Source organism: Choristoneura fumiferana, chromosome Z, assembly GCF_025370935.1.
Source record: "Choristoneura fumiferana chromosome Z, NRCan_CFum_1, whole genome shotgun sequence".
NCBI lineage: Eukaryota > Metazoa > Arthropoda > Insecta > Lepidoptera > Tortricidae > Choristoneura > Choristoneura fumiferana.
The window spans coordinates 3,672,379-3,687,567 of NC_133472.1; the positions used below are offsets into that span (position 1 = coordinate 3,672,379).

The following is a 15,189-nucleotide window of genomic DNA, read 5'->3' on the forward strand; positions in this document are numbered from 1 at the left end:
GTATTATAAATTAGGTACTTACCTACAAGACTTTCCCCATGGGTTTGCAAAAATTCCCAAATATTACATTGTGAATTTCACTAACATTGCGTAAAATTCCCGCGCCTAAATTCATGTCCCTAATCCTAGCAGTTGAAATTTTGTGGATTTTATCCCGATCCCGTGGGTATTTTGGGGTAAAAGTAGCCTATATTGTGTTATTGCAGACATTGAGCTATCTGAATGCCAAATTTCGTCCAAAATTCGTGAGAACTTAAAAATTGCATTGCGAATTTCATTACAGTTGCATAAAAAATCTACATCTAAAATTAGTGTTTGTTAATCAACGCACTAAGTTTATTATTAAATTTGCTGCGCAACCTTCTTTTTTTTTTACCAGAACTTCTACAAAGTATTAGAAAACTTTTAAAAAATGAATGAAATCAGTGAAGTCGTTCTCAAGTTGAAGTTGACTCAGCATGGGCATGACCAAGGAAGGGAAATAATTTCCCCCTCCTAAGGCATGTCTAGTTTGCCTAAATTAATAATCCGCCAACGCTGTAACCATAGATTGGCTATTGCATTTCAAGAAGGGGGGGGATTAAACCCCCAAAACTCCCCTTGTGTACGGTCTTGATAGGTCATGTACTTTTTCAACTATTGGACAAGCAGAGCACTTATGTTATGTAGTTACATTTTGTAGGAACTAATGTCAATTATTTGGCTGTGTTGAACTTTAATTACAATCATGCAATTATTATTTGTTTTATTTACCTACTAATATATATATATACCTCTGGCTGGACGCATGCAATTTTGTCTCAATTTGGATGCTTTGCCTTCTCAATGGCTAAGGCTTGTAAAATTCACTTTCCAATGAGTGAGACAGAACCCTCCTGACAATATGTACCCACCCTCATAACACCAATTATTATATGCCATGTCATAATTTTGTTGGCACATTGCGGGGAAAATGCTCGCGAATGTGTGCTCATAGGACAGTGTGTGATGGAAGAGCTTATAATGTTAAGTTGTGCTATTCTAATCTATAACACTCGCTTGTCAGTATCATTCTGACTGTCCAGACTGGAGTGTGAGTTAAATTGTATTATCTACATTAGACAAACAGAAAACTGCTCTTCACCATCATAGGGAAATTGCACATTTCCTCAAGCAAAGCGAATCAGTCAAAAGCCTAAAACCTGCAAGTCAAAATCTGTCATGGACTGGACACTAATTAGTCTGTAATGGATTTTTATCAGGAATCAGGTCAAGAAGAATGTCAGTTATCAGTAAAATATTTTTATTCATATCAATCATCCCAATATTGTTCTAAAATAGAGGTTCCCGTCTAAGAGAAATGTGATGAGTCCAGTCAGTAGTAACTTCATGGATCAATTAGTTTTCATATCTGGTCCTCTTACTAGAGCTTTCGTCATCGTCCATACGCTCCTCGGCAGGTATCACCTTCATACGAACACCACAGATCTCGGCTCCATGCAAAGTTTTCATAGCCTCATCTGCAGCTGAAGCCGAGGCATACCGAGCAAATCCTACTGTCTTGTTAGGAAGAGTATACACGTTTATGAGGTCTCCAAAGCGACAGAAAATGTCACGTAAAACAGTCAGTGGTGGGGGTTGGGGTTTGCATACTAAGAAGCATCTTTTTGCAACAGTACTGTCTATGTTGGCCAAGGGCTGTATGGGAGGAAGTTTCACACTGCAGTAGTTCAAGTCTGTAGAGTCTGGGACATTATCATCACTAACGCCAGTGGTAGCCATTTTGATCAACTTGGAAGCCTCAGAGATTGCTTCAGCCAACTGAGCCAAATCTGGAGACGAAGAATTGGCTGTAGTTGCTATAGCATTTTTCAAATTACTAACAACATTGGGTATGTCATTAAACTTCTGCTCATGCGGTTCAAATTTTGAGTTGTTTGGTTTCACAAATATCTTTAACCCTGGTGGATACTCAAACTTATTTAGTTTCTCCACTGCGTATGCTGCCGAAATCGGATTTGAGTATTGTACAGTCCCTTTACCAAAGTTACGTACTAGATCAACAAAAAACTGGCACTTGACCATCCCAGGGACTATGTCAAAGAATTTCTCAACATGCAATTGTGTGAGATATGGGCAGCACATGAAATTGACGCATGTGTAGCCTTCAGGGCGGACATTCATCATTGAAACAAGTGAGTTCTTCATGTTCGATGATGACCGTGCAATGTTACTAATGCTAGACTCAAATGTTGTTTCTGGGCGTCTGCCGTGCCCTTTGGGAAGAGCAAATATGGCTCTGTACTTCTTGTCGCATTGTTCAAAGGCTATAGCGGCTTCAGAAAATTTCCTGAATTTCACATAGGCAAAACCTTTGGATTCCCCACTGTTCCTATCGCGCTGTATGTTTATTGACTCAATTTCCCCAAATTGCCCAAAATACTCTTGCAAGTCATCTTCATTGGAACTTCTGGCTATGTTCAGGAATAATCTTTTGTACTTCTCATGGTCCTCGTCATCTGACTGTATTTCAGAACGGTTGGCGGCTACCATTACTTTGAGCGGGCGACTAGACGACGGTAGCACTTTGAAATTCATTTCTTCTAAGGCTCTGGCCGCTTCGGAAGTTCTGGCGAACTTTATATAGACGATACCCTTTGGTTCACCAGAATTGTGATCCCGAGGCATTCTGATGTCTTCTATTGAACCGAACTTCGAGAACGAATCCCTGAAGTTATCCTCAGTCAACCGTCTTTCGCAAACAATAAATAACCTCGAATACGTTGGATGATCTTCTGAACTTTCGTCTCCTCGCCCATATTTACGTCTATGTTCCATTTTTGGTAGTTACTTTATAAACGAATCCTCTAGTGGCAAATTTATCAATAGAAAGATATCAATTAGGGTAGGTTTGATTTATTTATAATACAATTTCTAGAATTGTACTCTTATGTTACGTGATAAAGACTAGATGACAAAATTACACTTAAATACCTCAATCTCATATTCTAACTTGAATCCTACAAACAAATTACAAAATTTAGTACACAACGAACGGACCAAAGAACGAACGCCACGCACGCCATTGATTATTGACGTGACGCCCGCCTTGGTTGGCCGCCTTGCGCCCGCCATTCTATATTTTTTTTATTTACTACGAATTAGCTACGGAGTTATTCGCCACAAAAAGCAAAGAAAAACTTATTGAAAATAAAAGAAAACTGCAATGAAAAGACAATGAACTAAATTTAAATATGTACCATAAACCCAAAAGTATAAGTAGCCAGAGGGCCACGAAAAATATAGCAAAATAGAACAGCAGGGCTACTACGAAACTCGAAGTTCGTATCGTACCGTCCCTCTCGCTCTCGTATTAAATGGTATGTGTCAGAGGGACCGCACTACACGAACTTAGAGTTTCGGGATTCGTAGTAGTCTGCCTACCGTACCGAAGCTGTTTGAGTTTGATCCCTTTACCTTTACCTTATAACGATTTAACGATTTCCTGCTGATTGACTGCTGCCAGACACTTATTGTTTACCAAATTGTTTGTTTACCTTTCTATTTTTCTCCGGAGATTCGCGCTGTCATCGTTCATCCACCATCACCTCTCATATTTCGTTTTCTAGAATTTTTTTACCGTACAACGGCAAAACAAAAACTACTAGACACTGGCAAAATTGTCCTCCAATGGACAGAGCCATATTTTTTTAAAGAAACAACAACAACAATATTTTTCTCCGGAATAGAATATTTAAAAAGCTACAAGTAGTGTTCTCTTCATAAAATAAAGTGCGATGTCACAGCAAGACGATGAATTCCAACCGTACGCTACGGAGTACGACCCTATTAAAATAGGATCTATTGATGGTGAGTTATAGGTTATGTCATTTTTCAGTTTGATGTTAACTAACATGCGTTTCCACTATATATAATCAAAGGTTTCCACTTAGTCCACTGAAAAACAAACCTTTTCATTTCAGGAACGGATTCGAAACCCCACGATCGCGGGATTCTACGAGCCCTATGTGCGGAGTATGTTCCAAACAAGGCTGTACATGGCGACCCGCGACGTACCGTCTTTATCGCGCGACTCCATCCTAAAACTACTCGGGTAAAGTACTTCTACTGTTGATTCGTGCTGTCATCCCCATCTCATATTTTGTCTACATTTTTTTTACCATACAACGGTAAAACCCACTAGACAGTGGCAAAGTTGTCCTCCAATGGACAGAGTAATTATTCAAATCTAGTTACACTGTTATTCCTGCCTCACATGCTTGAGGTCTTCTATGTAACGCCATCTTTTGTTTTGTTACCAGGATACCATCCATGCAGAGTTCTCACAATGTGGCCAGATTCTCCACTGCAGGCTGGTGAAAGATATTGTGACTGGCAAATCAAAGCAATATGCATTTGTAGAGTTTCAACTTGCCTCTAGTGTTGAGCGGGCGCTTAGAAAGCACAAGGTAAGTACCATAAAATCTGGGTTACTTTGACCCAATAACCAAATATAACTAAAAACCACCTAATCAACTAACCTGCCATAATTTCAATGCAATTAATTCAATGTTTGACCCCATTGAACTAATCTGCGACAATTTTAAAAAGTGTTTTTAAGTCCTGTGTACTAGGATTTTTTAAACTAAAAACTTTACAATCAAACAGCTGCCCTGGCTATCTGATACAAACTTCCACCCTTAATTTGAATGAACATTATAATGTTTTAACTTTCAGGATTTCATAGACAACTCTGAGATCATAGTGGAAAGAGAGGCAGAGCGAGTGCTGCGAGGCTGGAAGCCCCGGAGACTGGGCGGAGGCTTTGGAGGCAACAAATCATCTGGGCAGCTGAGGTTTGGCTGCAGAGACAGACCCTTCAGGAAACCCATCAACTTGGTTGTCAAAGAGGAAAGCTATAGAAGGTATACCATGTGCTTTACATAGTAGCACAGTAAAGTGACCACTTGCTTTGTTCTTTGATGTGGATCAACTGCTGTAACCAAAGGAATATGCATGGTAGCTTGGTAGTCAAGTGATTTGACATTATGGCTTCTCAAGCTGGCTATATTTTTTTGTTTCACATGTAATAAAGCCATACAGTCGCATAAACTACTTAAAGAACTATTATTAGCTATTATTTTTGACTTTGCAACAACTTGTATGAAAGAGCGAATTCCTCCTAATACAAGTGCTTCACTTAAAAGGAGGATTCAACACTAGTTTTGAAAAACAAAAGTTGAAAATAAATAATTTTGAATTTTACTTTTGAATTTTTTGAATGTTTTAATATTTAAATACATCACCAACTCAAACTTATATCACAAGTAAAAAAAAAATCATTTGTTTAAAAGTAAGTTACCTACCCGGCAGTTTCTATCATTGATCTGAGTTGTCTGTCTAGGTTAATGGAAATCAAGGAAAAAATGGTGTTGTGTAGACTATAATAACTGCAATAACATGCATCTGCAAATCTTGTTTACTGTAAAATTGTTACAAATACAGTAAGTTTATTGTAAGAAACACTTTTTTAGATTATTTTTTTTGTATTTTCAGGCAAAGAAACGAATACTGACCACAGCCATGCACAAGTAAACACTTTGGACTTGAAAATAAATACGTATCGGAGGCCTAGGTACTAGAATACAAGAATGGCGCGGTATTGCCGCAAAGAAAATGCCAGTCTGTTTCTTTACCGTTTCTAAAGGCTATTCTCATTTTGTTAAGAACGGAAATTAAACGAGAACGTTTTTAAAGACCGGTTTAAATCGCAGGACGAGATTTCGCATATTGTGCGATGTTTGACAAGCAAATTTCCCCACTGAATAAAAGACATATATTTTTTAAATTATAAAAATAAGAAATATAATGAGAGAAATGCTTGCTTTGCTTATGTATTTAAGATGTTAGCAATTTACACACATATGCTATCCTAACTAATATTATAAATGCAAATGCGAATTTGTTTTGCTTTCACGCCGTAACTACTCGGCCAGTTGCCGTGAAATTTTGCAGTTATATTAGCAGACTACAATAAAAAATCAGCCCTTTTATCCCGAAAAATTTTGTTGCCCCTGTGGACACGCAATAAACGACTTCTTCGCGGACGAAGCCGGGTACCAAAGAGAATATAACCACTATTAACCACTATATACGTGTCGCGTACCGCGTATACAGATCATGAGATTGTTAACGAACAAAATAGTAGATAACAGAAAGAAAAAAACAGAAAATGTGATTATAATTAAAAATACAACACTATAAACTCGTGAGTTTTATTTTTTCACACCTCCCATTTAGAAAAATATCTTCCTCCCGGACGAGAGGGATGAAAGTGCAACGTTTCTGTTCAATGCTATTCTAAGTGGTTTTTTGCAAATGCAATTATTTGAAGTTGATAATTGAAAATCAAAGTTCGTATCGTACCGTTCCTCTCATTCTAATATTAAATATTAGCGTCAGCCAAAGAGGGCGTCGGGAGGGAAGATACGAAGTTCGAATATTCATGGTATATTCGTAGTAGGGCCCAGTTTTTTATTGAATCTTGATTACATATTAATAATCTGTGGCCCTCATTATTATAAGATTTGGAATCGAGTCCTTTTCGCCAGCAAATGACATTTTGATTTAGGTGCTGCCAGCACAAATAATTTCAGCTAGCTCCTGTTAGGCCGGGTTTACATTATACGAGTAGAAGTTACAGAGTTTCACGATAAAGTACGTGTTAGGTCATCGACAGAATGTTTAATTACTAAAGGCTGGACAAGGGCTCCTAAATAGAATAAGTACTAGTGGAGTAGTGAATAAATTACAACAAAATATTAGTCCAAATTCGCGATTTTGAAAGGAAAAAAACATAAAAATTGTGTCAGAAATTCATTCCAAATGTTAATCCAAATTACTAAAGTGACAGTATGAAATGTCAAATGTAAAAATAATGTGGCCAGCATAATACGAATAGTACTGCTCTCTGATTTCGGTTTTTGACATAATGAGGGCTATCGCGTATGAATTTTGTGAATATTTTGTAATATCTGAAATTAATTATGGCAAATATGCGTTCGGGGCAATGAATGTCTGTGTTTTGAGACAGTTTTGTCTTTCAGAAACCTTTGTCCTCCCTTTTTTCCGAACAAAACGGGACTAACAGTGTGGCATGCTCGATATTTTTATGGTACGGTTTTAAGGTGTATTAGATATGATTTTAATCTGAACTTTGTTTTCACGCCCATAATAACAGACTTTGAAAGCCATGCTTAAAAACCACAAGCAACAGTACGTCATCTAGTGAGACAAAAAACGATAGCCCTCATTGCAAATAATCGATAAAACATAATATTTTATGGAAACAAAAATAACATTAAAGTATTCAATATTCTACTTTCTATAAGCATTGAGCTTTTAGGCAGAACTTGATTAGAATCAAAATGAAATTTAAACATCAACATCTAATAAAGTCGAAATATCTCCTAAACGGTGGCATTAGAATTTCTTATTTAGAGTGTCTTAAGTGCCCTATGTGTGTTAGTATGTAACTGATCTGTTTATATCTTAACATTTAAATGAAATGTACGTATTAAATACGTATATATCATACGTACTTACCGAAACTTTTCGATGATTAGCGGTTGTGGCACAATACTATTTATGAGATGTAAAAAACAGGTAGCACATGAAACGTCATTTTAGTATCTTGGTTTAATAAATAGAGCATAACCATTAAGAAACAGCACCACGTTAACGCATATGTAATCCCAGCAGAACAATTTACCACTCGAAACAACGGTAAATTGAAAATATATGATTCTAGCATGAAATCGGGTATAAGACATGTTTATCACGTGTTTACCTGAATTTAAATTTATTTATGAATACGTTACAATAATAATAAGAAAAAAAAAGGAAGTCAGAAACGATCGTTGATTTCAAATAATCGATGTTTTTTTGTAATGGCAATACTGCTCTTGTGCTATTTATTTTCGCTATGGCATTCAGAATTTATGATTTCGATTTTTAATCTTTCAAACGCTGCGAATCGTATTTGACTATTTTTACAGTGTTTACTGCGTTATATTCATTAATTGATTCCATTTGTACGCGTGGAGTAAGCATTTCGTGTGTAGAATTGTTAGTAACCTGTAATAGATGTCTTCGTAGGCGACTGGTCGCGAAGCATGTCAAATCGTCAGTGGCTCTTGAGGCAGTCGGTCCTTTCCGCTGCGAATTCGTTGTAATATTACGACAATTTGCGCCGTGTTATAACATATTGAACAATTAAAACAATGCTTGATTAAGCATTTGTGCGTTATAATTCAGTCTTGATCAACCACAAACCCCGATATTACAAGGATTTTGTAAATTATCAATTGGTGTCGCAAATTTGAGGGTAAGTCTTACAAAGTGGATTTCTCTTATTTTTGTCCATTATTAATTTGAAATAGGAACTGATTAAATGTAATACTTCTTTGGGTTTATTTGTTTCATATTTGGCTTTATTTTATATGCATTGCCATAATCATTTCATTCTGTTTCTGTGATTCATATTTTATGATAAAATGACAAATTCAAATAGCATTATTGTTTTTGAACTTTCAAAAGATGATCTGTATCTTCGTTAACTGTATATGTTACATCTTACAATACCCAGTATGTACGGATTGCTTCAAATTCATGCTCATATTATCTCATATTTTATCAGAATACATCAGACTCAATATGCATTTTTCATAGCACTTTTCATCATTATGTGTACAAATGCACAAATGTACTGCATTCATTCTCTCATTTGAGCTCTTCATTGTTTGTTTCTTTTCCAACCTCGCAATGTTAAAAAGGCATGTCAAGTCGGATGTATTCTTATCATCAAAACAAATTAAAGTCTACCTAAATTAATGTGGATCGATGCAGTTGCGAATTTTGCATAAAACTCAATGTTTAATATCACATTATCAGACATCATAATTTTTGGTGAAAAAGTGAGTGCAGATTGAGATAAGCTGACTGTATTAATACAGTACATGGGTCTTTACTTAGAAATCCTATAAATATTATACATACAGATGGCTTGATATCTAACACATAGATATTAACACTTTGCTACTTTGACTGATATCCCACAAGATCGGGATAAAATCCTAAAATTAACTGCTAGGATTACAGACATGAAAATTGGCAGGGTGTTTTTTGTGCAACATTAATGATATGCACTGTAATTTTGGGCTTTCCCAAGTAAAAGCCTGGAAATTCAATTCAACCTAATGTATTGTCAAGCCTTGGGGGAAGCTAGCATATCTATAAAACTACCTTTATGTTTTTGCATCATTAGAGTGACTATGACTAATATCCTTAACTAGTGAGCTTTAGCCCTGTTTGCTAAAAGCATTTTCATAATTTTTGAGCCTTGTATTAATAATATACAAACTTAATTGCAAATTGTATGCACTGAACTGCATATTGTTATTGGCAATACAGTACAGTCAATACCCAGAAGTTCTGTACAAGTGCATTGCACATCGCTTCAGCGCACTATCAGTATTTGTTTCATATATGTTTTTAAGTATTTGTTTTTTAAAGTGTGTTTACATATCATAACATAGCAGTAGACATATTAAAATCATAGTGTATGAGGTGTCAGTGCTTCTACAGGTTCAATGCCAGTTTTGTTAAAACATTAAAGATTAAAGATTGTCAAGACATTGTAATAATATTTTATTGTTTTACTTTTAATATAGGAATGTCACGAAAAATGGTGTAGCACAAATAGACACACTATTTTTTTTTTATGGCGACTGGTCTCTAGGTTAGCAACCACTACTGCCAATAACTCCCGACATGAGCAGTGTATACTGCATTTGGTTTTACCATGTTGTAAAGCAGTTTCTTACTATGGTTGCCATAGAGTGCTTGTTTTGTTGCATACCTATAATAATAATAATAAAGTTTTTATTGACAATTAAGGTACAGAATCAAAATAAAGTCCCTGACTTCTGAGCTAGGTTAAACCTGTGTTACAGAAGCCAGTGTCCTCTCCCAGATGTGATATATTAGCTTTATAACTATTATAACTAGATGTGTGTGTGTGTGTGTTAGAACAATGTTAAGGTAACAGCACTTCAGATTCCTCATAGTTCAGTGTCAGTAACCATGATTTTAGTTTAGTTTTACATTCATAGGTAGATAGAGAATGTTTGTATAATAGACATATACAAACATAGAGACAACACTTATCTAATCTTAATGTAATTATGTCAGAATAATAAAAGCATTACCCAGACAATATGCAGTTACCAGTTACAGTGAAGAAGGGTGGTTAACGGTTATAGTTTGACCAAATTAAAGTGGTTTTGTAAATGTTATTTTAACAATGTACATACAGCATGTAAGTTTAGGAGATAAGTATTGATGTGTGTTTAATCTTTTACACCGTAAATTCTGATGTCTGTATAATACATCATGTTTTTCCTAGTTTCTATTCATTTCAACAGATGGCTCATTTCATTTATTTGAACTATCTGGTAATTAAGAGTGGGCATATTTTTTTTTCTTACATAGATATGTGTTATAAATTTATAATTTAACAGTAATTGTTAAGGCTATTGCCCATTATTAATAAAATATGATGGCCGGAACTCACATTTTGTACACCTAGAGATAGCAAGTGAAACAGTTTTTTTTAAATTTTTAACCCGTCGAGCGATTTGGGGGTGCAAAAAGCGCCTAGCGAAATTTGACCGGAACTGCGATAGACACACTCACTGAGTGCACCTAGCGCATTTTCGGACAGGTTTCCTTAGGCACACACGTGTGTGCCTAAATTGTTCGACGGGTTAATTTTGAGTTCTTATATTTACTTTCTACCTAGGTATGCGATTTGTGTATTTGAATTTTGTAACACACTAAATGCATGCCCAGGTAAATAAGTACTGATCCTATTTTTCCTATTTGTATTTACTGTTTGTATTTGTGTTTTTTTTTAAATTATTTTGCATGTTGATTCGTCGACTGAATACTGGTTCAAATCATGTAGTAATTTAGATCTGTATTTACGTATTCTAAGCAAATAAATCATTCTTTCTTTCTTTCTTTCCTTCTGTAAAAGTGACATTGCAGTTGCGATTTGTTTTAAGTTTTGCATACCATTAATGGCTTTGCTTAAACAGTAACAGTATTGGATGAGTGTTTATAGTGTTCAAAATTAGTAGTTGTGTTCAAGTCCTTTAAAGCAGCGTTTGCATTATGTGTGAGGACGTGTTGAGATTTATGTGTTATTCATTAACCAATAGAAACGCTTCATTTACACATCCTCGCACAGCACATCTCGGGTGGAAACAGCTGAGCGGAGTGAGGCGAGGTAAATGATGCGTTTCTATTGCTTAATGAACGGCATCACATTTATCCTTCAAATAAAATTAATCAGTGGGTGGTGAAACAGCCCCTTTTGTATCCTAAAAAAATTTTAATTAGTCCATCAGTTAGATTAATAGAAAATATTGGACACTTTTTTTTATTTTGTCAATTAAACAAAAAATGATGAATATCTAATATAGTTAGAAGTTCCGCGTGAATTCACGCCGTGCGACACTAGCTCTCCTGAACTTTGACGCGCTTCATGTTTGTCAGTTTTTGTTTGATTGAAAAAAGAAAAAATAATTGTCCATTCAAAATGTAACGGACTAAATAATATTTTTTTTACCCCGGAAACAATTCAATTTCGTAAACCGAATAGTCTTCTTATGTGTGTCTGTGTGTCATGTCTCTATGTTGGCAAAATGCACCTAGCTTAAACAGACAGTGAGAGCAATTAAAAAAAAAGTTATAATAACCGTTTCTCCGCAGGCCAGCAACATGTTCAGCGAAACGTTTGAAAGGCGTCTCATCCAGCAATGCAGTCCAATCAGCAGAAAGTCCCTGGTGATGCGGACGGGACGTATGGATCGGTTCGTGCCCTCGCGCCGCGGCCAGAACTGGCAGACCAGCTTCCAAGGTATGTACTCCGAGCATGGAAATAAGTCAACTGTTTACTGAGTGTGATATCAGACGATTCATTTTTAGGGTTCTGTACCCAAAGGGTAAAAACGGAAACCCTATTACTAAGACTTTGCTGTCCGTCCGTCTGTCACCAGGCTGTATCTCATGAACCGTGACAGCTAGGCAGTTGAAATTTTCACAGATTATGTATTTCTTCTGTTGCTGCTATAACAACACATAGTAAAAACAGAATAAAATAAATATTTAAGGGTACGTCAAACAATTTTTTGCCTTTCTTTGCTCGATATTAACAACAGCAACAGGATGAGGGTTAGTGGTATATTCACTTTAAAAATAAATTAAAATAAAAGGTGGTGGCCTGGCGGTTTGACCTATCGCCTCTCAAGCAGAGGGTCGTGGGTTCAAACCCCGGCTCGCACATCTGAGTTTTTCGAAATTCACAGGCGGAATTACATTTGAAATTTACCACGAGCTTTGCGGTGAAGGAAAACATCGTGAGGAAACCTGCACAAACCTGCGTAGAAATTCAATGGTGCGTGTGAAGTTCCCAATCCGCACTGGGCCCGCATGGGAACTATGGCCCAAGCCCTCTTGCTCTGAGAGGAGTCCTGTGCCCAGCAGTGGGACGTATATAGGCTGGGATGATGATGACGATGAAATATTTTTAAAAGGGGGCTCCTATACAACAAACTTGATTTTATTGCCGTTTTTTTTGCTAATGTCTAATGTTGTATGGATAATGGTACGGAACCCTTCGTGCGCGAGTCCGAGGTTTTTTATTAGCCACTATTACATGCTTCTGCCATTGCCACTCGCGCTGCCCGGCGCTCTTCCATGAGGGCTTTTTTTAGCTGCGATAGCGGCAGCGCGTGCTTATATTCTCCTCCGTCTGGTACTTCTATTACGATGGGTAAATCCACCACCATCTACGTCCAATTTTCATTTATAGTACATTACTGCCGAGGCCGGTAAAAAGCAATTCGTGGACTCAATTCGTGGATTAGTAGAGTTTGACGGACGAAGAATATTGCACCTCGCTAAGTCCTCGCGTACTTTATAAAGGACTAATTAACACTAATAACGGCCGAATGTACTTTATAAAGTGCAAATTGTTCATTGAATAAAGAATTCTAAGAATTTGAAATAATATCCAAAATAATAAAGCAGGCTAAGATTGTTAAAATATGTCAGGACTCAGGAGGTTAATGCGAGGAAATAAGCAATTGTGCAGTTGATCAGTTAAGATCCTTTAAATAGGTCAATATAAGGGCCTTGTGGTCTCAACTTTTGATGTCTGATAATCATTCTTCTATCTGCCAAAACAAGATTTAGTTTTTTTTTTTTTTCGTCTGGATGGCAAACGAGCAAGTGGGTCTCCTGATGGTAAGAGATCACCACCGCCCATAAACCTAGTGGCCTAAGATGGGATACCTCAAGTGCCAGTAGTTAACCGGTTTTGTGAAATTGGCGGCCTTTGCTATGTTCATCTGTAATGGACATTCTACCCAAATAAAACTTATTGCATTAGCGTAGTAGAATATGGCAGAGCTGAATACCATAGTGTTTCCAACAAGTCGGTGAATATATCTTTCATAGGCTTTTTTTTCAAGCAGGCGTACTTAATTAGTGCTCTCACCAAATTTTTTTCTATTTTTGCGCAATCATTCCGACCGCGCGTGAATAAATAGCTGCATATCTCTAATACATATGGTTTTTTTTAATTTTATTCCGGAAATTGGACTTTTGGATCGTCCCTCGTAATTCGACCCAATCGGATACGTATATCGAAATACAGTCCAATCCCTCAAACTCAAAACTGTTATTGCTTTAAATGTTGGAATGAAGGAAGATCTTAGTACACCCATCCCCCACCCCTTTCATTCTGGGTGGACTTTGCCCAGCAGTGGGACATTTATAGGCTGGGATAATGGTAATGAGCAAGGAGCGGAATTTCTCATAGCAAAAATCAAACGTCAAAGGAACATAAGTTTTATCGACTATCGATACACATTTCAGTAATTAATAAAACAGGAAATAGTAGGTAAAATAGCGCTTTTTAAGTTAGTTACAATTAATATAAAGAGCTTGAGCTGCTTTAAATTAACTTTACATTTAGAGCAGTATATCGTTGAAGAATCTTCATTGTAAATAAGTAAGGGATGTTTTTTTAATCCATTTGTCAATCGTTTTTCTTTTAGGATTAACCATTTTAATAACACGGGAATGACTAAGAAAAACTCAAGCGACATAAATGTCATAATATGTGGCGTTGACGCGATTTATTTTATTTTAATATGGAGATGAAAGTCGCTTATCAAAGAGGTCAAATGTTACAGAATATTGTTACAAGGCGATAACAAGAAGAGTCGATTCGATAACATCGATAACTGGAATAGTCGATAAAACTTATGTTCAATCCCTTTGGTATGGTTGGTGTTTGATTTTTGCTATGAGAAATTCCGCTCCTTGGTAATGAGACCCCCGACTTTGTCACTTCAATGTTCAATATCTCAAAAACGGCTGAACCGATTTTGATGAAACATATCTAGGAACCATCGCTAGAAAACCTGCTTTCAAATAAAAAAAAAAACGCATTCAAATCGGTCCACCCGTTTAAGAGCTACGGTGCCACAGACAGACACACATAGCGGTCAAACTTATAGCACCCCTCTTTTTGCGTTGGGGGTTAAAAAGAGGTTAGGACTCAGGAGGTTAAAGCTAAAATTTCCTATTTCCTCATAGGCAGAAACTTTCCGTATTACATTTTAACTACTGTCATCTGATCAACTATCAATTTACCAAAAAACTTATTTCAATTTAATACAGTTAATTACACCTCTTCCACCTCCACTAATGCAAATCTCCAATTTCGATCACAATTGTAATTAACGCCGCAAAACACACAATGGATGTGAAAAAAACAAATTGTAGGTAATAAAAAAAAGCTATGAATTGACCAATCACAGGCTCGCTTTGTCTTTTTATGTGCTACTGCTTTATAATAGCTAATAACGCAAAGTTATATATTCAGTTGCTTAACACTGGGAATGGTATGGCGTCTAAAGAGTTTCTATTGAACTGTTGGGAGATAGTGCCGTTATGGAGATACTGTTTAACTTTGTCGAACTGTAATGGTGATGAATAGTTGATATTTGAAATGTACTTAATGACTCGGAGAGCTTTTTGTACTACCGTACAGGCTACTTGTGGCCTTCGTATTGA

At 36.5% G+C, this 15,189-nt stretch overlaps 2 protein-coding genes across 2 annotated transcripts; one reads left to right on the top strand and one right to left on the bottom strand.

The window, feature by feature from the left end:
• Positions 1 to 1,265: 1,265 nt before the first annotated feature.
• On the bottom strand, positions 1,266 to 3,100 carry LOC141438162 (RNA-binding protein 45-like). The gene has a single exon (XM_074101894.1). It carries the CDS (start codon positions 2,815 to 2,817, stop codon positions 1,378 to 1,380), a length of 1,440 nt encoding a protein of 479 aa, XP_073957995.1. The 5' UTR covers positions 2,818 to 3,100; the 3' UTR covers positions 1,266 to 1,377.
• A 391-nt stretch (positions 3,101 to 3,491) lies between these two features.
• Positions 3,492 to 6,247, top strand: LOC141438170 (U11/U12 small nuclear ribonucleoprotein 35 kDa protein-like). Its single transcript, XM_074101906.1, has 5 exons — positions 3,492 to 3,849; positions 3,963 to 4,093; positions 4,302 to 4,448; positions 4,717 to 4,904; positions 5,536 to 6,247. The coding sequence occupies exons 1-5, from the start codon at positions 3,777 to 3,779 to the stop codon at positions 5,552 to 5,554; spliced, it is 558 nt and encodes a 185-aa protein (XP_073958007.1). The 5' UTR covers positions 3,492 to 3,776; the 3' UTR covers positions 5,555 to 6,247.
• The last annotated feature ends 8,942 nt before the right edge of the window (positions 6,248 to 15,189 follow it).

Coding starts and splice junctions, on each gene's coding strand:
- LOC141438170 (XM_074101906.1), top strand. CDS start 3,777: ATGTCACAGCAAGACGATGAATTCCAACCGTACGCTACGGAGTACGAC. Junction 3,850..3,962: donor TAAAATAGGATCTATTGATG/GTGAGTTATAGG, acceptor TTTTCATTTCAG/GAACGGATTCGAAACCCCAC. Junction 4,094..4,301: donor TCCATCCTAAAACTACTCGG/GTAAAGTACTTC, acceptor TTTTGTTACCAG/GATACCATCCATGCAGAGTT.
- LOC141438162 (XM_074101894.1), bottom strand. CDS start 2,817: ATGGAACATAGACGTAAATATGGGCGAGGAGACGAAAGTTCAGAAGAT.